The 25,965-nt window shown below is 37.4% G+C and overlaps 1 protein-coding gene across 1 annotated transcript in view; it reads left to right on the plus strand.

The window, feature by feature from the left end:
• TAFA2 (TAFA chemokine like family member 2) overlaps positions 1 to 25,965 on the plus strand; it is a 477,447-nt gene that overhangs the window by 331,124 nt on the left and 120,358 nt on the right. The window contains exon 2 of the mRNA XM_036252400.1: positions 8,786 to 8,892. Within this exon, the coding sequence (XP_036108293.1) occupies positions 8,787 to 8,892 (106 nt within the window). The 5' untranslated portion in view covers position 8,786. The remainder of the gene's footprint in view (positions 1 to 8,785; positions 8,893 to 25,965) is intronic.

Consider the following 25,965-nt stretch of genomic DNA (forward strand, 5'->3'; position numbering starts at 1 on the left):
TACTACATGCAGAACTTAGTTCTTGTGAGGATTATTAAGAGATATTATGAAAATTCAATGATATATTTAATGAGCTATTATATTTTAAGCCAGTATATTTGAAACTATAAAAACATACATAGTACTATTAATAACTTCAGTTAGCATGCTGTGTTCTTGTATCTCTGGAGGCATTTGAGGAATATTTGTTCTTATACTTAATGATGCTAGAATGCTTTGCATTTATAGATTTGGTGTCTGTTTTCTAATATCCAAGTATCAATATTTATTTTGGAGAGCCATTAATGGACTGTTCATCACCCCTATTTCATTTTTAACTTGTTGCTTCATATTCTTACCTTCCAATTCTATAAACTTAGAATAAACTCTTAAAAGTAGGTTCATTTGTCACCAATGATTAAAAAGCATGAACTCTCTTATTTGCTGCTGAAAGACTTTTTATTCCCTACTCATTTTTAGCCAGGAGGCTATGTTCCAGATAGTATTAATAATACATAATAATAGCTACAGTTTGAATGTCTATTCTGGCTTTGTGTTAAATGCTCTATATACAATGTATTTATTCCTTACAACAGTCCTACCAATGTGTATTGGTATATATATATATTTTTGGTAATAGTATTAATGCATTCCATATGAAGGCTCAAGTTGTTAAGTAAAGTTGACAAATTCATTTAACTATTAAGTGCTGAAGCAGGGATCACACTCCGGCAGGTATTTTTGACTGACACGCCCAAGATCTGAGAGTTGGACCTTTGAAGAAATAGTAACACCTCTGATTTCTCACATGTCTTTTATTAAATCCAAACTGTCACATGATTTTGTTTATTATAATGACATTCCTCTTAGAGAAAATAGACAACATTACCATTTTATAGATAGAAAAGGAGGTTAAGTGATTCAGTTGTAATAACAGATGCACAGCATTGTGGTTTAGTTTAACCCTGATCATTTCAGATGTCTTTCTAGTGCTCTCATAATTTCAAATGATTATTTTATTTTGCTTATAACATTTTTGTCTGTTTTGGGTATTAGAGCTTAGAGTTTTAGAATAGTGTATGTTTCTAGAGAAATCATTTAAATGACAATGCATTTCTATGTCCTGTTATTTTAGTCTATAGATGGAAAAGACATTTGTACAAAATCAACACTTTGGTTGTACATTGCTAAGCATGAATCAAGTGCACTCCTGGGTTTCTGTAACCATCCAGATTGCAGTGTTGTTGGAAAATAAATGGAAGTGTAAAATTTGGGTGAAGAAAGGAGACAATTGTGGTTCTTAAATGAGACTTGTATTTGCTGCCAGGGAATCTTGAGAAACCAATGGAGATTTCTTGGCTTAATCTCCAAGGTTGACTTTTTAACAGAATGGAATCCAAAAAGTATATTTATCATGGAACACTGCTATATCAAAAAAGATGAGGATTTAAAAACAGATGTTTCAGTTCAGAAAAAGTTGAGAAACTGATTTAGATTTCAGTCTTTGTTCTAAACTTACCTAAGAAAATATGAGCTAATTGGGTTAATCATATAACTGGCATATGAAAATCCAACTCTATGAACTTTTGATGAAGTTTATAATATGGGAAGTCCAGATTCTAATTGTTCAATAGGAAGATTCTAGTTCAAGTAATTTATGTGGTGTGAAATTCTATAATGTGGTGATATTGGATAGATGATGTAAAACAAAAGCAAAATAAATAGCAATAATAAAAATGACTAGAATTGACCAACTCAGTTTCTGGACAATATAATATATGATGTAGGATTATTGCTAGGGTTACATGATTATCTCTTAAATTTGTTACATTATATTCTTATATATACAAACATATACATACAGGGGTCCCTTATACTTTAATACACATCTATATCTACTTAATCTCTCACTCTCCTTCTCTCTCTCTCTCATCTATCTATCATCTATCTATCTATCTATCTATCTATCTATCTATCTATCTATCTATCATCTATCTATCTATCTATCTATCATCTAATGTCAATAGTGACGTTGCTATCTATCTACTTCAAAGATAATTGCTGTTTCAGTAAATAACTTGGATATCCTAGATGCAGTCATAATCTTTATAATAAAATGATAGTCAAACTCACCCTGGCCAGTTTAGCTCAGCAGTTAGAGCGTTGGCCTGCGGTCCAGAGAGACCTGGGTTTGGTTCCCGCTAAGGGCGCGTACCTCGGTGGAAGTTTGTCCCTGGCCCTGGTTTGTCATGCGGGTGGCAGCCACTCGATGTGTCCCTTTCACATCGATGTTTCTCTCTCTCTCTCTCTCTTCCTCTCTCTCCCTCCCACAATATCTGTACAAAAAAAATGGAAAAATGTCCTTGGGTGAGGATAAAAAAAACAAAAAATGATAGTCAAACTGAATGTTATCATTGGATAAAACCAAGTGTAGTGAAACTTATGGCTCTAGATATCTATTTAGTAGGATTATTCTGATAACCAAGCAGCACACAAAGAATGATTTAGTTTTGGATGATACATTTGTTTCTATATAAAATGTGGAAATTAAAAGTAATAATAACAGCCCTGGCTGGTGTGGCTCAGTTGGTTGGGCATCATACCATGCACTGAAAGGTTGCTAGTTCAATTCCTGGTCAGGCCTTATGTGCAGGTTGCAGACTCGATCCCTCGTGGGAGGTGTGCAGGAGGCAGCGGATCGATGTTTCATTCTCACATCTATGTGTTCTCTCTTTCTCTCTCTCTCTCCCTCCCCCTTCCTCTTTCTCTCTAAAAAGTAATAAAATATTTTAAAAAGTAATAATAACAATAACTTCTTGTCATTATAACAACATTGTAATAATAACTTATACTTTCAGAATATAAAAGTTTACAAAAACTTTTTGTCTTCATAGTCTATCCTCACTTTGGTATCTTTAACTTCCTCTGGCTCTTTCCCATCACCTTGTTAAAATCCGTTCAGCTACCACACTACCTTTACTTCCCTTCTTCTGTTTTTCTTGAAAGACTGATCTAGACTCTCTTTCCATTTTTCATCCCCACTTCCTCCTCTTCTCACTTCATATTGTATCACTCCACCAATGTGTGTACCGTTCTTGCTGTAGGCATTCCGAGCTGTTGAATATGATAGACATTTAATTGTTTAAATGAAAAGAAGTAATGAAACTTTTCCATTTAAAAGGGTTTATCTATTCTGTTATGATTATATATTCTATATACGCATTTTGTCGTTGACCATGTAGATATTGAACATTGTAGATAGTGCTCTATTGCTGGAGCGGTGATAAATAGGATGTGCCCTCCTAGAAATTACATTTTTAGTGGGAGAAAAAAAGAAAATAAATGCTTAAATGTGCAATATGTGAATAAGATAATTTCATATTATAATTAAGTACTCCAGAATATTGGGAGAAAGACAGGCTGTGGGGGAGTGGGGGTGTCCTTGGGCCCTAGAGGGCAGGATGGTCAGGAGGTGTTCTTTGTGGAGACGATCATAAACAGAAGCTGACCACCATGCAAAGACTGGAGGAAGAGCCTCAAGGCAGAGCTAAAATTTAGCGTAAGGTCTAAATGGAGCTTGGCACAAGGGACAGAGGGAACAGGGATGTGAAGTGAGGTCAGAGAGGGGGGCGGTTCAGCCTTCTCCACAGTGTGAAATTTACATTTGACTCTCATTTCAATGGGTAGGTAAATTCTGGGGTTTCACGCAAGGTGTGAGGTGGAGTAATGTGATTTTATTTACGTTTTGTAAAGATCATTCTGATCCCTATGAAAACAAAAGAAATGCGCCTTATCTAGCAACTGGAGTATTTTACCTGAAGGGTTAATTTCTGTACTAGTTTTGGCTATTAAAGTCCATGCCATTGTAATTAATTAATACCAGGTTGGTTTGAATATTAGATCAATGTAGAGAAGTGTCCTAAAGAAACTTTTATTGCCTTATATGACCTTTATTTCCACAGAAGTGACTTAAGCTCAAGGAAAGGCCAGGTGGATAGAGTCTAGACCCACCTGTGATCTCCTTTCTATATAAGATTCTCCTCTTTTTCCTTTTCCTTTTCTCTGCTTTAGACCAGTCAAGCTTACTTTCTGTTTTAATGGGGAAATTATTTTTCTAGTAGCATAACAGTTTTTCAATTCTTGCTTATTAACAACTAAGTACACTGTTAGCACTGGTTGGGAGGGGAAAGGTTTCTAAATCACCCACAAGTCTCTATCTCAGTGAGTGTAACTGAAATGAAATGCAGAAGAGAAGAGTGGGAGGAAGTCTGGAGCTGGAATTGCCAGCCCTCCACTTGGACAACTTTTCATTTCAACACCCTTCTCTACGAAGGTCACCACTCCTCAGTTACCCTGCTCCCTTTGCTCCTTGCAGGCAGCTGCGGAGCAACGTCAAGGTTTCCTTCTCTGGGTGTATTTATCAGCCAGTTTCCTGTTTCTTTCCCCGCCCAGTTTTTGCTGTTAAAAAATGCATTTAAATTTTGTTGTTTTTACAGATGGATGTGACAATTCTGAAAGTGTGTTGGGTGGGAAATTTTAGACTGGGACCTGGTGGGTAGCAGGTTGGATGGGAAGCGAATGCCCCTCCTGTGCTCCCACACAAGGTCAGGAAGAAAGGTGCCATTCAGCTTTGTTGTCTTTGCTACTGCCCCTTTGTCAAAAATTCTCCATCACACTTCAGTTTGCTCAAGCTTGATCAGTATTAAAAATCAGAATAAAACTCATTATGGATTGGATTTCTCCCTTCTTATTTTCTTCTTTTCTAGTGTGCCTTTCTGGTCTCCCCTCCCACCTCTTTCTTACATTTTTCTTCCTGTTTGTCCTTTCATAATCCCAGGCTAAAGGAATGACACACACTTCTTCCTCCTCACATTGACAACTACACAATATATTGGGCTCTAAGGCAGCACCAACATTCAACAAATACTCATTTCCCAGTTATTAAACTCAACCTTGGGCTAGGCATTAGGCATTCACAAATGTATTAGACACAGCCCCTATCTTTAGGAACCTTATATTAGAGTGGGGGATGAAGATGAGTAAGCTAAAAATTATAACAGTGTGGCCAGTGGCTCTTATACATAAAGAAGGTGCTCAACATGGCCTTGGACAAATCCTATGGGAGAAATCTAACCTGCACCCTGACCAATGGGGGATGGGAGGTAGGGTGGGTGGCTAATACGTTTCAGGTGACATGCAGATGAGATGTGCTGGAACATAGAGTTGAAATAGAGTGATAGGGAGGAACAGCACAAAATCAGGTTAGAGACGTAATCAGTTAAAAACAGTTTTTCAAAAAAACCCTGATACAGGTTTTTACACCTTGCTAAGGGTTATGGCCTTTCCCCCCTCTTACTATAGAGAGGAAGCATGTGAAGGTTTTACTCTTATGAAGGGTGTCTCATGATCTTAGTTACGTATGTGGCTACAGCACAGAGAATGCATTCCATTCAGTCGACAGCATTTATCAGGCACTTATGAACTAAATACTGCAAATATTATCATGAAAGAGGCAGTCACTGACCCTGGCTTTAGTTCTGAAGGGCAGCAATGTTGGCGGCAGGAAGGCCAGGGAAGGGGCCGCAGGCTGTGAGATATTTTGGGGGTCTGAACTGCAGTATTCATAGGGATGGAAATAAGTGTATACATTTAGGAGATACTGAAAAAGTAGTGTTAAGAGAAGATGGTAATTGGCTGGTCAGGGATGGGGTTGGTATGAGAAAGAGAAGGCAGAGGTCTGTAGAGACTTCCAAATGTTGACGTTCATTCTGCTTCCTTTTTCTAGTTTGACAGCCTGGGACGTTGTGGGTGCTTCCATTTCCATATGTCTAGATATCAGTCTGACCAGCTGTCAGTTTTGTCATCCCATTTGGTGGGTGCAGTGTGAGATGGAAAATACATGGGTCATTGACCTTGTAGCAGAGACCATTTGCTATGGGAAAGCTATTATCAAGAATTATGCTAAGCAGCTCTTCTTGTCAGATGAGTTTTGCTAAACTGCTCTTTCTTTTAGATGATATGCAGTATAATAAAGTTGCAGGAATTTGGTGAAAAAGGGGAGGCCGGATGGTTGAGGAAAAGTAGGGTCTCATAACAAAATTAGTAAGAAAGCTGAGTTGAAACAAAGGCAATAGAATATAAGATTTAAAATGAGCATTTGTCTACTGAGGGGGGAATACTAAATCAGGTTATTTCTATAAGAAGCTTCATGAGGACACTAGTATCCTATGTTACTCTGTGGAGAGAAATTTCTGGAAAATACCACACACTCAGATGTGCTTCCTATTTAAAAATTCTGGTTAAATGTTTTGAATCCAGAATGTTTAAAAAATATTTTTTATTGATTTTTAGAGAGAGAGAGAGAGAGGAAAGGAGAAAGAGAAACATTGACGTGGAAGATGAACATTGTTCTGCTGCCTCCTGCACACACCCTACCAGAGATCAATCCCACAACCTGGCATGTGCCCTGACCAGGAATTGAACCAGCAACCTTTCAGTGCATGCATGACACCCAACCACCAAGCCACACTGGCCAGGGCTATTGAACCCAGAATTTTACAAATACGTTTGCCCCTATGTTTTTCACTAATACTGAATTAACATTCTGTGCCTCACAAGGCACACCTAGGAAAGTGCTGGTCTAACTAAGTTATGATCATAGTGAGGGTTAACATTTATTGAGTATTTGCTACTTTCTATGCACAGTGTTAAACTCTTTCCATGGCTTACTTTATTTAGTCTTCATACCTACAACATTATCAGGTAGATATTATTATTTTTCTAATTGTAGTGACAACAAAAATACTCCGAGTTATAAAGTAATATGTCCAAAGTCATATAGTCAGTAGGCAGAGTCAAATTGTAAACCAAAGAGTCTCATCTAAAAGGTTAGGCACCGATCCCTTTGTACAGCATCTTGACATGTCACAAGAGTAAGATACACAGAGGACTTCCAGCTATTGATACCATTGGAACTCTCTTCATTCACCACATAAATGGGACTGTCTTCTCATGTACCCAAGGATTGAACATAACATCCAAGTGACTGAACATTCTCTAATCTCAAAGTCATTGATCCCTTATACATGCCAACCAGTGGGTCAGGCATTTCACAGGCATTATTCCATATTACAGAAGAAGAAACTGAAGTAGGAGATCCAGAAACCTGTACAAAATCACACAATTAGAAGCTGGTAGAGCCTGAACTCAAATCCAGAACCTCAAACTCAAAAGTGAGTCCATGTTCTTCTTTTTTTATAAAACATTTTTTTTTCTGTATTTATTTTTAGAGAGGAAGGGAGAGGGGGAGAGAGATAGAAACATCAATGAGAGAGAACATCCATTGGCCACCTTCTGCATGCCCCCCACTGGGGATTTGGCCCACAACCTGGGCATGTGCCCTGACCGGGAGTCGAACCGGCGACCTCTTGGTTCATGGGTCGATGCTCAATCACTGAGCCACACCGGCCGGGCGAGTCCATGTTCTTAATCATACAACATTGCTTTCTCCACATCTGAATGAATGTGCACAACTTCCCGAGGCTAACATATGTTAACATATATCTATATTAAATATGTATAATATAGTACTTTTTTTTCATGCATTTATCAGTATGGCCATCATTGCTACCACTGAGTCATATTTTTGGAGCTGGAAAAATTGGAAACAAAGGTGTGAGGAAAAAGTTAAGTTGGAGAATCCAGGAGGAATCATGCTAGGGCAGGAAGGGACCTCATGAAGTGGCTTGCAGTGGAACCAAGGCAAGAATCTGTAGATCAAGCGAGAATGAATCTGGAAACACAGAGTGACAGACATGTACTTTATCTCCCTCAAAAATAAATGCAGAATGACTCTATTTTATATCCATTTTGCTTACGTATCAGCAATGTAGAAATGTAAGGATTTTAGTATTAGACAATTCTAGGTTTGAATTTTTATTTCGTTATTAAACATGACCTCAGGCAAATTCCTAAATTTTATTATCTATGAAATGGGGATAGATATAACAACACCCCAAATTTGTTCTGAAAAGCCATTGAAATAATGTTCTATAAAGTGCTAGCGAAGGTGGGTGCTGAACTTTTATTATAAGTAGCTATTATTTTATTATGATATTTCTTAGTTTTGTGGGCTCAACTTGAAAATGTGAAGTTAGTATTTTTCTCTCTCTCTCTGCTTTTCTATTTTGCTCTTACTTCTGATAAGTGCAGCATAGTGGAGTCCAACAATATTAAAACATCTGTGTATCTCCAGCAGCAGTGATGTACAATAAGAAAGCTGTTGTACCACGTGACTTTTTAAAAAGCACATTAGGAATAGTAGATCTGAAGTAATTTTATTCTGTGCAGGAATTCATTTAGTACATTTTATCTAAACTGCTTACCCTGGCTATTTGACGTGGCATTGAAGAAGTTATCTTTAGAACAAATGTAAAATAAGTCACTATTTAAAGATTATTCAAACAACTATGCCTTGGATTTTGTGAATAGGTTAAATTTATATTTGTATGTCTAGAGAGAAAAATGGTACTATTTCCCAATTGATTTAAGCTATTATTAAGTGAATGAAGACTGACTGAGGCAGAACCTTTCTTAATCTCTTGCATCATATGAAGGTACTTTGGAAAACTTTATTTTTCTCTTCATAGTTTACATAGAGTGAGCAGCATTTTAAATGTGAGAAATGCAATTTCCAGGAGTTAAATGTGTTAAGGTATCATGAAAAAATTTCAAATGTAGCATAATTATAATGGAAAAGCAATGGTTTCACATACTCAGGATTTTTCTTACTGTTTTTTATCTGCAGGATGAGTAAGAGATACTTACAGAAAGCAACAAAAGGAAAACTGCTAATAATAATATTTATTGTAACCTTGTGGGGAAAAGTTGTATCCAGTGCAAACCATCATAAAGGTAAGCTCTTTTGTGTTCTTTTTCAGCCATCTGTGGAAGGTGACTCCTTTCAACACAAACTGTTGTGGTCTGTCTTCAGTGGGGTATATTAATTTTACTAGATATGGGTCTTCCCTGGCAATTCTCTTTAAGTAATTAAATGCAGAGATGGTTATCCTTACTATGGCTTTGACTGGGGACGCATGACTATTTAAATGTTTCTGGAACAATTGCCATTTCTGCAATTAATGTTCATAGAGTATGAAATTGTGACTTCGATGTTCCCGTCATTTTCATTTCCTAGAGAGTGATGTCAGAATGTCGAGTTGACATGTAACAAAGATGAGTTTCAAACTGCAGTCCTCCTCGTAATGAGCTCATCTTTAATGACATGTATCTCACCAATATGTATATATGGAAGTTTTCCTTCAGTGCTTTTTGTAAATCATACTTCTTCACGCCAGGGTACCTTTGTAACAACCGTTTAGACTCTGCATCTAGTCTGATATTTAGCAGGCTCAATTCTTCCATAGAACAACGTGAGGGTATTTGTTTTATACACGTTTTAAGCTTGACAGCTCAAAATTATGTCCTGTCCGTTCTCTTTCCTGATCGTAAGACTCAGTATAATGAATAACTACCTCTTTCCCAATGAATTAAAATGGAACTGTCCCTACCGTGATCATTTATTTATAACCTGAGAAGTCAATTTAGATTTTTCTGTGAAATATAGTTTCACAGTTCAATTCTCAATCCTTTGTAAATTCTAGAGGCTAGCAACTTCCTTTCCTATTTGATTTTGGGGTGAAAGGGGGTTAAGATCACCTTGTATTCTGTAACACTTAAATTAGTCACACATGTGCACTTAATTAGCATTACTTGGACCATTAACACCAGGGGGAGGAAAGATGTGTTGTGAAGGAGAATGCCTCCCAGACAAAATCTTTCTCCCCTGTGTTTAAACCAGGGAGTCATCTTTCAAAGTATGAATTTTATAAAGAGTGTCTTTATATTTCATAATCCTGTTGTTGTCTCCCTGTGTGTGTTTGTTATATATATTTTAGAGTTTTCTTTTTTTCTTTAATACTGCACACTGATCCACATATCAAACATTAGATTCTCTTTAATAATTGTATTAGTAAAAGATGTTGAGCAGGACGTTAGTTCCTGTGCCTCCAAATTGGCAACAATGGACCAAATTTAAAGGTGAAATAGGGTTAAATACTCACCCTTTTTTTTTTTTTTTCAAATCTTTATTGTTGGATGTAAAATGTATTACAGATGTTCCGCATTTTTCCCCCATTGACCCCCTCCTCCCCACTCCCGCCCCCCTCCCACATTTTCCCGCACTATTGTCTGTGTCCATTGGTTATGCAGATAAGTTCTTTGGTTTATTTCTTCCCACCCCCCCCCCAACCCCTTTCCCTTTGAGGTTTGTCAGTCTAGCAATGAATTTGTGCTTCTTAATCCCTTCACCTTTTTCACCCATTCTCCCAACCCCCTTCCCAACTGGCAACCAACAAAATGTTCTCTGTATCTATGAGAATGTTTCTGTTCTGCCTGTTCATTTTGTTTGTAGATTCCATTGTTGATAGATATGTATTCATTGCCATTTTGTTTGTTCATACATTTTATCTTTTTCCTCAAAAAGACCCTTCATCATTTCATATAATAATGGTTTGGTAGTGATGAACTCCTTTAACTTTTTCTTGTCTGGGAAAGTTTTTATATGTCCATCAATTCTAAATGACAGCTTTGCAGGATAGAGTAATTTTGGTTGTAGGTTCTTGGTTTTCATCACTCTGAATATTTCTTGCCACTCCCTTCTGGCCTGCAAAGTTTCTTTTGAGAAATCAGCTGACAGCCTAATGGGAACTCCCTTGTAGGTAACTAGCTGCCTTTCTCTTGCTGCTTTTAAGATTCTCTCTTTGTCTTGAACCTTTTGCATTTTGATGATGATGTGTCTTGGTGTGTGCCTCTTGGGGTTCATCTTGTTTGGGACTCTCTGTGCTTCCTGGACTTATATGTGTGTTTCCTTCACCAAGTTAGGAAAGTTTTCTGCCATTATTGTTTCAAACAGGTTTTCGATTTCTTGTTCTCTCTTTTCTCCTTCGGGCACCCCCAAGATGCGAATGTTGGCATGCTTGAAGTTGTCCCAGAGGCTCCTTACACTATCCTCATTTTTTTGGATTCTTTTTTCTTTTTGCTGTTCTGATTGGGGATTTTTTGCTTCCTTATATTCCAAATCGATGATTTGCTCCTTGGATTTACCTACTCTATTATTGAAGCTGTGTAAATTATTCTTTATTTCAGTTAATGCCTCCTTTAATTCTAACTGTGTATCCATGATTTCTAAGTGGTCCTTTTTTATGCTCTTGAGGCCCTCCCTAAGTTCACTGAGGTTCTCACTAAGTTCATTGAGCATCCTTATAAGCAGTATTTTGAACTCAGTATCTGTTAGGTTGCTTATCTCCCTTTCACTTAGTTCTTTTCTTGGGGTTTTGTTGTGTTCTTTCATTTGGGACCTGTTTCTTTGTCTCCTCATTTTGGCTGCCTCCCTGTGTTTGTTTCTGTGTATTACTTAATGAGTGGTATGGGGCTCGCTGAGACCAGATGCTGCTCGTTTGAAAGAATTTAGGAAAAACCTGAAGCAGGATCCAAGACAGGCCAATCCTATGGTTAAGCAAGTGGCAACAGCTTGGGTGGGCTTGAAAGTTGTGTGGGGCGGGGCAGGGCGGGGCCTCAGGGAGTCAGCAGGGCGGGGCTACCAGTGTGAGCCAGGTTGCTGGAGTCCCAGATATGGCTTCTGTCTGCCGCCCCTGGGAAGGGCTCACCAAAGGAACAAAGGCCTCTGACAGCACGTTTGTCCCCGAGGAAGCCCCCTCTCCAGTCCTCGCTCCAGTGCCAAACAGCTCAGTTCTTCCCTGTATGTCTCTGGTGCCCCTCGAGCTGCCTCCCCTCCGAGCTTAGAGGGGGAGAGTCCGATAAGTCCGTGCGCGGGCCCTTTAGGGAGCTGCCTGGGGCTCCAGCCGCCTCAGCTTCCCTGAGCCTCAGTTTCTGCTGGTTTTTCCAGCCAGAAGTTATGGGGATTCTCTTCCTGGCACTGGAACCCTGAGCGTGGCACCTGGTGTGAGACAGGGACCCCTCAGTCCTCAGGAAGGACCTTCCCAGCCGCGGGAGCCTCCTGATTTTTATCCGCCACACGTGGGTGTGGGACCAGCCCGTCTCGCCGCCCCTCGTGCCGCCGCCCCTCCTACCAGTCTGGATGTAGCTGCTTTTTTTTAAAAAAAATTCTGTAGTTGTATGACTTCCATTCAGCTGGATGTCAGGTGGTTTTGAATGATGGTGGTTCTGTAGTTTAGTTGTAACTTTGATGTGGTTGTGGGAGGACGCGATACCGCGTTTACCTACCCGCCATCTTGACCAGAAGTCTAAATACTCACCTTTTAAAAAGAGTTGAAAACCACCGGGCCCAGGCCCCTGCCTTGGGCTGAACAAGAGACATGTCATCTATACTATCAAGAGGGACGGTCACCCTAGTGCCCCTTCCCAGCTTATAAAAAACGTTGAGAGAAGATGGGGAGATTCATAGGAACTGTTGGTGGCGGGGGCGGGGGAGGGGGTCAGCCTGGTGAACCAAGGGTTTGTGAGAAGGATGCTTTCCATCTCTAGAGCCAAGTGATGAGGTGTCTAAGAGAATCCTACATAGAGACTGCCCTACAGAGAATATTGCACACAATTTTTAAAGCTATTTTTGAGAATTTTTAAGTTGTTATGGTCTATGCTAACTCTGAAACTAAGATGTTTACTTACTTTCTTCCAAGAAAATACTTCTTGAACATAAGAGATTACATGTCTCAGAAAACCTGCTTAAAGTGCCAAGCCCGGTACATTATAGAAAATAGAATTGTGTGCTGTTACGGAGTTTCATTTCCACACTGCCACTGATATTTTGGATGAAGATTTTAGGAAAAATTTCTCTATACCTACCCCTTATCCTCCTTCCCCTCTTCTTTTTGTTCTTTCCTTTATATTTTCCCTATGAAATGTCACTTTTGTTTACACTATTTTACACTTAAAATAATAAGTGTAATGTATATGTGCATTTCAGGAATGTTCATAACATGAACGCCAGTGTGCTCACCACCCAAATGGGAAGTAACATTTCTAATACTCTTGAGACCATATCTGCCACTCTGATTTCATTCCTTTGCTGCTTACCCAAGATAATTACTGTTCTAGATTTTGTGATTATAATTTCTTTGCTTTTGTTTATAATTTCGCCATGTATGTATATATTTCCAAATGGCATATGGCTTAATCTTGGTTATTGAATTTACCTAATAGTATTATACTGTATTTTTCTGTGATTTTCTGTTTTGCGCAACAGTATATTTGTGACATTTATTATAGTTGATGCCGTGGTTATTGTACTTACATATTCTAATTATAATTAGTCATGATGATGCCAAGAAATACCCAGTGGATCATCTGAGAGCCTAACATATTCTTCCCTGTCCCAGTACCCAGGAGCTATTGTCTTCTTCATGATCATCAGGGTCTTTTGCCACATCAGTATCCAACTCCTTTCTATTTTTTTAAAGATATTTTAAATTGATTTTTAGAGGGAGAGGGAGAGAAAAACAGCGATGTAATAGTGAAACATCCCTCAGCTGCCTCCTGCAGGCCCACTATGAGGGATCAAGCTGTAACCCGGGCATGAGCCCTCTCCAGGAATCACACAGGCAACCTTTCAGTGCATAGGATGATGTCCAACCAACTGAGCCACACAGGCCAGGACCCAACTCCTTTCTTTTCTTGCTGTCTATAGGGCTGACCAGCAGCAGTAGTATCTTTATGTCTAGCAGGACTCTCACTTTTTACCCTGGTAAAAGCATCCCCTTTCTGGGAAGCAGTCCTCCGAGGCCCATAGGGTCTATTGGTGGTTTCCACAGGAAGATTTTAGACCGGATAGTTCTGATGGAAAGTTTGTTCTACTCACTAATTTTTGACCACCTACAATAAGGGCTGCGAATATAGCAGAACATAAAAGAGACAACATCTTTGTCTTCATGGAGTTTGTGTCCCGAAGGTGGGAAGTCAGGTCATAAAATGAAAAACAAAAGTTTTACAGTGTAAATGCTATGGGAAAAAATAAAGGAATGAAGAGGTATAAGAAGTGTTCAAGGGAGATTGTAATTTTAAATAAAGATTTTAGGCAAGACCTAAAGTTTCCTGTAGAGCCAGCCATAAATATATTTGGGGGAAAGATGTTCCAGCCAGAGCAGCAATAAGTGTGAATGCTTTCAAGTAGGAGCATGCTGGCAGACGATGAGAAATGGCCAGAAGGGTGGTGTGCATGGAACAGAGCAGGTAAGAAAGAGAGGTAAGCCACGAGAGGACAGGTGAATGCAGGAGATGAAAGAACAGAATCCATAGCTCTTCAAACACCAGCGCCACGGCATGGTGCTCTCAAGAGCAACCCGATGCAGAAGGGTGTTATTCTGATTTTTAAACATGATGTAGAAACACTTGTAGAAAGCCAGAGCACTTGGATTTGAAACTTGAGATATCTGAAAATCATAAAATGTCAACTGCTTAATAAAATATTCTGAGCTTTGGGAACTGAAAATTCCTCACACAGATGAATTAGTTTACTGCTCAAACCGCCACAGAGATTCGGTCCTGAATTCTGACAATTGTTTTGAGCTGGGCATTTGGGGGGCATGGTGGTTAACTCAGAGCGGGGTGACAGCCAGTCAGGAAGTATGAGCAGTGTTTCCCCTCGGAAGCAATTATTAAGTACAGCTTCAGATTCTGGGGACCAGAGAGGAAATATTTCAGTTAAGAACTCCATGTTCTCCACAGAAAAATATATAGTCATTAATCTTACAAGGCTGAGATGTTTTCTTGCCTGTTATCCCATCATATCCAAATCAAATCTAAAAATCACAAGCCGTCTTTGGATATTTGGGTTGGAAACCGATCTGTATTTAATGTGAAAGATGTAAACAGGTGAGAGCTATACACAAAGAGAAAAACCACAAAAAGTTCATTTGGTTAGCTGAGATTGCATACATGCGGTCTTCATTGCCATACCAGGTAATGGCTAATCTGAGAGTTAGAATTTTGTTTAAATGGAATTGCTTTCAAAGAAAAACAAAATTTTAAATGAAGATGATTTTTAGTTCAAAGCCTAGATGAGAGAGCAGCCATTTAATTTTTTTTTTGGTAGCACTTCATTTGTTTATTGGTTCATTTGATAATTTACTCATTTATCAAACCAACTGTCCAATAAATAAAATATGTATTGTCTGTTAAGTGTTGGGTGTTAGGTCCAGTTCTGAAGATATTAAAGTGACCAAAACCAATACAATTCATGCTCTGTGGAAATGAAAGTATAGTTGGGAAGGAAAAAATATTAAACTGATCACCGGGCAAATAAATATTTACTTATGAATGGCATTAAAATGCTATAAAAATAAAATTTCAGGATAAGAATATATAAATTGTAAAATGGATGGAGAGAGGTCAGGGAAGTCTCTTCCAGGGATGAACATCTGAGCTGAGATCTGCATGGGGAGAGGAACTGAAGAGAATGCTCTGGAGCTAAAATAAGTCACTGTCTGGAGGGCAACAAGCAAGGACTGCCCCCCACCATTAGCCAGGAGAGGGGTGGAGCAGATCCTCAAGGCCATATTCGGACTGCTGGTTTTCTTACAGTTAAAATTGTCTGATCCGATTCAGCTAGGACATCACTAGGTTCTCTTGGGCTGATTTGTAGCTGACTGTGATGTGCACCAAAGTTTAAGAACCCTGATTTAAAATGTATACAGCTTTAAGCAGCTTGTTTATAAAAACAATCAGATTAATGGCCTAAGAGAAAGAAAACTGGCCATAACATAAACTGACTCAAGTTTGGACTTTTATCAACACATTTTATGCTACATTTTATTGAGTTTTCAAAGTAATACATGCTCATTTGAGAACTTGGGTAAGAAAGAAAAATGCCGAGTAGAGAAATCAAGTCACCCATGATTTTTCCACATAAAAATGATCAGATGGCATTTGGACACCTAATTTATGAGCATATTAAACATATTGGGGATCTTGGTGTTCATTCGCCTATTTAATTATTCATACATTTATTGAGATAGACTATACATGTGAGAGACGGGGCCGCTCTGCTGGTGACTCTGCTTTCAATTATGCAGATTAGGTTTCTGTTTCCTGGAGTTCATCCTTCCATAGCTTGATCTTTTTAGTCTCTTTTATATTTTAAGATATCTCTTGTTTGCAGGATAGTGCATGAAACCCATATGTGTACTCAAAAGAATAATTATAAGGCAAACTGTGCAATTACTGATCAGGAGAAGAAATCGAATACTGTCAGCCCCGGAAAGCTCTTTATGCCTCTCCCTGATTACAGCCCCTCCTCCCACAGAGGGACCCCTTTCCTGACTGGCTACGCCTAAACACTAGATATTGTTGGGTCTTGTTTTTGAAATTTTGTAAAAAATGGAATCCTAAGATGGACATTCTTTTCAGTGTGATTTTCCTCTTACCATCAACATTTTCTCTTGAGAGTTACCCATGTTGTGACAAAGAATTACATTGTATGAATATACTGTGATGTGTTTATCTGTTGTTGATGGATTTGGGTCTTTCCAGTTGTTCATTGTTATTGACAATATTTGAGTCTTTCCAATTGTTGGTTATTATTGACAGTGCTGCTGTGGACATTATTGTACATGTGTTTTCATTTGCATGTACAAAATTTCCCCAGGGTACATTTCTAAGAATGGAACTTAATGGGTCCTATGATAAGTAGAAATTCAACTTTACATTTCCCCTCACTTAGCAGTATAATGAGCAGTAAATGATATGTACTTATACTATATCTGCAAACTATCCATAAACACAGATTTCAATTGGGGCATGAAAAAAACATTATAATAATATACCCTAAATTACTTAAGAAAATCTTTTGTTCTTAGATTTTTTTAAAGATTATTTTTTTGTTAATACCAATATGAAAACATCTGGGCAATAATTTTTGTATATATTTAATATTAATAATTAATTATATTTATTAATACATTTTGCTCATATTCCATTTGTTTACATAGTCAACACAAATGAGAATTTTTGAGGGTGAAAAATTGAAATGGTGAAGTTTGTATCATTCGACATTCACTCGGGAAAAAGGAAATCACACTAGGGAAGTTTAAACCAGGGAATTGGTTATAAAAGTGTGACAAGGGCTGGAGAAGGAAGCAGGGAATGGTGATACCACTCCCCAGACCTTGGTGACTGCTTCAAGCTATCACTGCCCCTAGCCCTGGAAGAGCAAAAAGAGAAGCTGTGCTACCTAGAGTTCTTGAGGGTGTTTGCTGCTGAGTTTGCGGAGACGCTGCTGCTGCTTCAGGAACCACTTCCACTAGCCCTGAACAGGAAGTCTGGAACCGAACCAAGTCCTTCTTGAAACTGCAAGAGTTTGAGAGGCTGTAGACTTTCTGCTATTGTTGCTAAAGCCCCCAGGCATTCACATTACCCTCCCTGTAATGTGAAGCCAGAAAACATAGATGGTTTGTTTCCTCCTTTAGTCTTTCTTTCCTATGAGTGTCTGTCTCCAAGAAGCAGATTCCAAGATGGAATTCAATGTGCAAAAGATTTGCGGGGAAACCACTTTTGAAGTACAAAGAGAGGGGGAACAGGAGTAGGTGGGGGTGAGCCTTCAAACCACGAGGAAGCTCTGACACCTGGGAAAGCCTCACACTTAAGCACAGTTTTGAAAAAGTCTTGGCCAGGCCAATGTGGAGCCCTTGAACAAAGGCTGCCCCGTAGACAGAGTTCCATAATGGGCAAAAAAGCCAGCCTGTAGTATTCCTGTCATGCTCAGTCACTGACTGGCAGCAGCCCAGGGAAGGTGTGGCCTTGCTGGGATCCAATGATGGGTCGACAGGAGACCATCAGTCAGCTAGGTTCTTTGCAGATTTCTTTTGAGGGAGATCTAAGCACACATCTTTGTAGTTGCCACACTTTATTGGCAGAATCTAACCAGAAACTAGCTGGCAAGGGAATCTTGGAAATTTGGGATCTAAGCTTCCCCTCTTCAATACAGAGAGGAATAGAAAAAGATACATGTTGGGGGAAAAAAGTGACAAATATCTATTATAGGAATATTTATACATATTATCAAATTACTTTTTATTTCCTCCCAGAAGTATAAAAAACTTTTCACCTCACCACTCTGAAAATATTGGCCACTAATTTTCCACCTACATGTGTATCCTGTTGGAATTTTGTTCTCATAATGTAGGTAGAATGTTCTGCAGGTATGGCCAGTTCCACCAGTTCCTGCCTGCTTTCTTCTCAGTGTTTGTGGAAGCCGTAGGCACAAGATATCTGCATCTAACGTTGGACTTGGTATGGCTTCTTTCCTTGGTATCTAAGGCATTTCCATCTTCTTCCAGATCCTGCTGCCAGTGAAGGCAAAGGAGAATATCATCATTCTACTGGTTTTCTGTTTGGCCTCTCAGAACAGCTGCTGTTTAACGCTGGCGGCCGAGAAAGCATTCCCAGAAGCATGCTCCCCATTCCACAACTTGCTCTTGCTTTCTTCCCAGTGGTTCAAACCAGAGTCTTTGGAGTCATCCCTGACCCCTTTCCTGCCATCTCTACTCCCGTCTAATCAATTGTAAAATACCATTTGTTTTTATTCCTTATTGTCTTTCAAATCTGAATATTGTTCTCCATCTCCATGGACTTTATTTCCTCTGAACTATTGTAATTTTCTTCTCATCCAACATTTTCCAACTCCAATCAGCTCACCACACAGTGGCTGAAGTGAGTTTCTAAAAATGAATTTTTGATCATTTTACTTCTCTACTTAGAACCCTTAAGATAAAGTTCAAAATGTATAACATGTTGACAAAGCCCTGTGTGACTTGACTCTTGTCCTCTTCGGTAAGGTACATTTCTCTTACTCAGTATGATATAGACATGTGTCTTCTGCAGTTTCTTAAAGGCATTGTGCCCCTTTATGTCACAGTTCCCTCCTTGGGCTGTTTGCATTTTATTGCTTTATTTGTCTAGCTAACTGCAAGCCATCATCCATTTCTGTTCTCTACCACAGAAAGCTTTTCTTATCCTTGTAGTCTAGTTTTTCTGTTACATGATGACATAGCAGCTTGTACCCTTTACATCTATTACAATTGTAATTAATTAATTATTTGTCAATACTTACTTTTCCACTTAGTTGACAGCAGATTCAAGCATTTCATGCTTGGCATCTCCTGTTCCTAACAGTATCTAGCATAAATAAAAATATGACATGATTTCTTTGAATATGTTCTTAATTTAGATTTTATATTTCAAAACATTGAACAGAAGGTGCAAAAGAGTTTGAGAAATCAATGGCGATAGCAGGTATCTTTGTTGTTTTCTTTCTTTTTTAATGATGGTTGGTCTAGAGTCCTGGCATTAAGTATAAATAGTTTAAAAATTACAATGAATACATTTTTTTTCTATATTTTCTCTATTTAAAAGATTGGGATTTGTTTTCAGTGTAGAATGTATTTGCAGGTATAGAATTAGGGAAATTCTGAATACTTAATGTTAAAACAAATGAAGTAATCCTACTTATTATTTCTAGAATGACTTCATATACATTATTTATTTGTATTATGAAAGGGATATTCTTTCACTGTAGTTGCTATCATGCTTTCAAGATAGATATACCTATATCTATACCTATATCTATATCTATATCTATATCTATATCTATATCTAGATAGATATTTTGTAATGAACCCAAAGCAGAACAGGTCTATTATGAGTGGGGGGAATCTTACTATTTGAGAAAACTAAATATAGTTTCTGGTATTGGTGGGTTTGACAGTTACTGAATGAAATCATGTCATTATCACATAGTTACATGCTTTAAAAAAAGAGTTGAAAATCATAAAGCATTTGTTCTCTTTTGACTGTGAACAGTTCATTAAGTGAAAAATATTTAGTAATTTTTAGCCATATACTAGATATTATGTGCTATCAACAAGCATTCCACAACTTATTTTGGGGTATATATGTAATGTATTCCTATGATTGATCCTCAATACCTAGCAATAATGAAAGGAAAACAAAAGAAGTCTTGAATTAATTTAACTTAGAGTAGAATTTGCTAATATTTGTTTACCCAGAACTGTATTTCTCAACCTTTTTTTTCATTTTTGTTCTCTAATGAGCTTTTTAGATATTTTTTTCTTAATCACTACTCTCTTGAAATTTTAATACTAAAATATACTGTATATCTGTTAGTGTGCTGTATGTATTTGTGATTTATTGATAAAGAGAGTAAGATTTTTTTCACTTCCTATGAACTAATTTTCACTCCCTTGTGGAAAAAGTTTGACCCATAGTTAGTTAATTTTTGTTACTATGTAGTACCTGTTTCTTAGTACAGACTACCATTCTTCCCCTGCTATTAATCATCATTTAGAAAAGTCCCTAATAGCATATCAAAATAACAGACCTCAACAACTTGGAGGATCTAATATAATCTACTGATCAAGAATCTGATTTTAACAAGTTCACATGACAAAATACTATTAAAAGCACTATCAACCCATATTTTAACATAAGAAATATAGAGCCCAGATTGGGCATCTACACCCTTTTGGAAATATAAAGCTTCAGCTACAGACCACAAAGATACCCGGCCAGTGTGGCTCAGTGGTTGAACATTGCCCCATGCACCAAGAGGTCGCTGGTTCAATTCCCAGTCAGGGCACATGCCCAGGTTGTGGGTCAAATCCCCAGTGGGAGGCATGCAGGAGGCCACCAGATGATGTTCTCTCTCTCCATGTTTCTGTCTCTCTCTCCCTTCCTCTGTCTAAAATCAGTAAAGAAAAAAAAAAATATATATATATATATATATTTGAAAGAGGAATAGAAATAATTCTAATACTTCTACCAAGGTGATATAGCATTTTTGTTAATGAAAATTTTATTAAAATTTTATTTGAGAACTCTGTACTCTGACAAATTAGACCACAGCCCCAAGTAAATTCAAGAAAATGAAGGAAAACTGTTTTTAAATCTATCCAGGATGTAAGGTTGACTTGATTAACCCTATTGTCTTGGATTATGTAACTTGAATATTATTTTAGTTAAAATTGAAACTTGATTTGTGATTAAATGAGAACTCTAATTACAACCTAAAACCTGATCCAAGACAGCTCTGAGAATAACAGTCACATTTTTGATAGAGGTATTTAATTTTTTTCTGTAAAATTACAAGGAGATTTAAAAAAAGCTTTTAAGTTAAAGCAATGAAAGTTCAGCAATTTCAAAATGCAAGCTGTTAGTCTAGAAAAACGTAAGACTCCCATTCTTCTCCCAGGGGTATGTCATCAAACAAGTTATTTTGTGATCATAGCTTGCAGTTATCCTTCCTTCTTACTTCCCACACAGATTTCTCCTATTTCTCTTAGCCCCCTTTCAGCCACCTCCTCTTCCCTCCCATGCAAGTCCTTTGCTCGTCCATTACCACGTTCTCTTACTTTCACTAACCCTCTGGGGCTGACACATATTTAGGCACTTTCTAGTAATTTTTACCTTTTCAACATTAAGATGGATTTGTCTCTATTATTTCTTCTGCTGTTGGTATTATACATATGTGCACATGCTTTGTCCTTATCTGTGTGTGAGTAAGATTTTATTATGTACTCATTGTGTTCACTTTTATGTGTGGTTTATTTTTTGTTTAAGTAGACAAGTTCCTGGAGAGCAAAAAGATCTAATTTAGCCCTGGCCGTTTGGCTCAGCGGTTAGAGCGTCGGCCTGCGGTCTGGAGAGACCCGGGTTCGGTTCCCGCTAAGGGCACGTACTTCGGTTACAGTTTGTCCCCGGCCCTGGTTGGTCATGCGGGTGGCAGCCACTCGATGTGTCCCTTCACGTCAATGTTTCTCTCTCTCTCTCCCTTCCTCTCTCTCCCTCCCACTCTATCTGTACAAAAAATGGAAAAATACCCTCGGGTAAGGTTAAAAAAAAATCTAATTTATTTTGATGGTCTCTTGGTATCTAGGTAGTATCTGACGTATAATAAATACTCAACACATATTTGTTGAATAAATGAATGACAAATAAATTACCTGGAAAAAATATTTGGAAAAAAAGAAACCAATGAAAATTTGATATTATTTCTAAAAGTTAATTGTATTCAATATTTAATATGTATAAATTGCTTTGAAAAATCTCATATGTGAAATGTATAAGAGAAATATAAATTAAGATATAATTATTCACATGTAACATGACTGACCTAAGAAGAGTGAAATTTCTTTAATTTTAAGAAAATGAACTCATTTACAAAGTTCAGTTAACAATTTATGTGTATATATGGAAAAAACACTTTGCCTATCTTTGATCTCATGTCTTCCCGTACTAGCATTCTAGAGAAGTATTTGTTACAGTGTTTCATAACAATGTTAGAGCAGCATATCTTTGTTAAACAAGAACAGCAGTACAGTGATTTTACTAAAGTAACATATTTTGAAAAAAAACATTTGTAGAGTTATAAAATAACACATAGGCTATAACTATTACACAAATAACCTAATAATTTAATAAATCACCTATTAGTGGGGCTGTCACTTTCCTATACTTGAATTTTATTTCTCTTTATAACTCCAGTGCAATTTGTTTCAAATCAGGAAAATATTTGTTCAATTGATTGATTTTCTCAATGTTAACTTTCCAATGAACTAGTGATAACTTGGAAATACATTATAAAACTGCTCAATTCTTTTCCGATTAACAGGTAATGCTCAGTTCCCTCAAAATACTCCAACGGAAACACATTTGCAAAAGAATATTAACTTAATGTGTGGAAAAACAATTAAGGGGCTGATTATTTGTATTATATTATATTTCAAAAAAGCAAGAAATTATTCCCTAAATGACTCAAACTTTAATTTTATTTCCCAAGAAATGCCTTTCAAAACTAATAATATTTATGAAAGTATTATTAGTAAAAATTATTATGTTTTATATATAGTAGAAGCTAGAATAACTCACATTTTATGGCTCTTTAAAATAAATTTCATGTGTATTATCATGGTTTTAAAAATCCCTATACCAAGCCAGTGTAGAAAAATGAGCACCTGTTATTCCTATTTTATAGATAAAGAATCTAAAATTCCAGAGGTAATAGTTTCACCCAAAGGCATTCAGCTTAACTCTAAATTCTCCTGACTCCAAATTATCTTCATCTTTTCCCTACTCTGATCAGATAAGTATCTTAAATACCAACTCAAATTAGTCTTTTCATTTTTTTATCCTAAAAATGCACTTTCCCATACACGTGAACTTATTCAGAGGTGGGCAAAAGTAGGTTTACAGTTCGTACAGAAAACTATGTAATAATTAATAAATAATACTACAAGAATAAACTGTGTTTTTCATACTCACAACTGTATGCCTACTTTTGCCAACCCCTGTATTTGAGAGGAAACGTTCTTTCATATATCTTACAATTTATTTTATTCATATTTTTTTCAAAAGTACCATTAAAAAAAAGACATTACATTTTTGTTTAATCACACCAGGCTTTAGTCTTGGGCCTGTGAATACCTTTCTTATCAAGTCACCAAACCATAGTTTTCTATAATTTTTATAATAATACACATTATTAGGCCACTGGAAAATATTTTTAATATCTTTTATAGTTTATACTTTTTCATATTGTGAGTTCCATTTCTGTATCACTAATGTATTGGATGTCTCTATAATAGGAAGTTATTTACTTAGTAATTCAAATCTGGTGATGATATTTGGATGTTAACAAAATAAACAGGACACAAGATTGGATATTAAATTACCAAACAAAATGACTACTTAGCTAATCACTCATGATGAACCTATCTACTTCCCCAAATAAATTGTTTGCAGGGGTGGGCAAAAGTAGGTTCACAGTTATTTATATGGAAAAATATATAATACAAGAATAAATACTAATAATACAAAAATAAACTCTGTTTCATATACTCATAACTATAAACCTACTTTTGCCCACTCCTGTATTACCTTCAAAGTGGAACAAAAGCTTATTTTATGGAATGAATTCTGCAGTTAGTTCAATGCAACCATTCTACTGTAGTGTTAGAAAAGGATTTATAGTCTTGTAAAATGGGTTTAGGCAAACATTTATCTCTTCTATCAGTAGAACACCCTGAACTCTTTCCATGTGGTATGCTGTACGTTTTGTATTTTTATGGAACTTTACTTTTTAGCTCCTTTCTATGAGTGCTATTGGCAAAGGGCTTTTGACTTTAGAGTTGTCAAATGATTGCTTATGCCTCCGGACACACTGGGGAACTTGAAAATGGGCGAGAGCCCCACTAGGGTACTGACATATCTCATTCCTCTAGGCATTTTCTTTAATCTCTCAAACCCGGCTTCTCGCAAAGCCTTAGTACCACATTCTCATAGGGAACATTTCTGTGCTAAAGATCCTAGATGTCCTTGTCAATAAATCAAAGGTTGTTTGTGGCGTCACAGGATTTCACGATGCCATGTTTCAGGTCTCTGTGCCACTTGTCGTGTCCGTACAAGACAATGAGGGGCTTTGGGCTTAGGAAATTGGGAGCCAGAACCTGGGGTTGACCCAGCAGTATATTTGGAGTGTCCATATGCTTTTTCTTTTTTCTAGAGACAGGGTCCTGACTGAGTAAACAATGTAACCTAGGTAAAAACTACTGAGAATAATGTGAGTTAAATTTTAAATATATTTAAATGTTCATAGTCTCACTGAATGGCCTATGTCACAGGAAAGAAACTCCTATATTTTTGTCAGTGTTACAGCGGCTGTGGACATGATCAGGCTGGATCTCCCTCAGACACCAGAAATTTAAAATGTCAACCAACTATTTGTAGACTTTCAAGTGCATCATTTGACTGTCTTCTCTCCATGAAACATCTCGGTTCCCTGATGTTTTTCCAGGAACCCATGGCGACCAGGTCAAGCAGACCACTTCATCATGTTTAATTCCTTATGACTTAGACTCATTTCTGTAGCTAATCCGGAGGTCAATGTGATAGTAACTGTCTTTGAATTTTAGATAGTCGGTCTGTATTATATTAACATGTAAATTCAGATGGTGTGGCCCTGGCTGGTTTGGCGCAGCGGTTAGAGCGTCAGCCTGCAGTCCAGGGAGAACCGGGTTCGGTTCCCACTAAGGGCATGTACCTCGGTTGCAGTTTGTCCCTGGCCCTGGTTGGGTTGTGTGGGTGGCAGCCAGTCGATGTGTCCCTTTCATGTCAATGTTTCTCTCTCTCTCTCTCTCCCTCCCACTCTATCTGAACAACAACAACAAAAAAATGGAAAAATGTCCTCGGGTGAGAATAAAAAAAAAAATTCACATGGTGTGTATATTTCTAAGTTTTGTGATATTGCCAGACGAGGTTGCTTTGTGGAGTGTTTTCAAGGCAGACAACAATATACCATCTCTGGATGAGAAAACACCCAGTTACCCCTCATAGACAAAGATGATTTTTTATGAGCTAATAATGGATTCTCACATGGTTGATAATTGTTCATGAGTCATGCTTTCTAGCCAATTTGTTATCTCTCTGTAACTGTGTTTTGTGATATTTTATTGAAGCACAGTGACTTCTATTTTAGCAGAACAAAATTATTATTTCTGTTTACTTTCATTTCAAATTAGATCATAATGGAAATCTTTGGGTGTAATGAGCTTTAAAAACTAATTCCTGTAAAAATGATCCATTTAACCTAAATAATAAAGACCTTAATCTTGGTAATATAAATTTCTGCATCACAAAGAAATAACAACCATTTGGAAATATGTAGAAAGTGATGTCTTTTGTGCTACTATAACAATAAAGGAAGCTTTTCCTTCTGTTTTGATGAAAAAAATTACTCCATATGTATGATTCAGTTCTGAATGCTGAAACATTGAAACTATACTTGACCAGATTTCAGTCTTGCTAAAAATGCCTTGAAATATTTTTCAGAAAACCACTTAGATAAGAATCTTTTCAAACCGGAGATGCTTGCCACACCCAGTG

Source organism: Molossus molossus, unplaced genomic scaffold (assembly GCF_014108415.1).
Source record: "Molossus molossus isolate mMolMol1 unplaced genomic scaffold, mMolMol1.p scaffold_m16_p_10, whole genome shotgun sequence".
Lineage (NCBI taxonomy): Eukaryota > Metazoa > Chordata > Mammalia > Chiroptera > Molossidae > Molossus > Molossus molossus.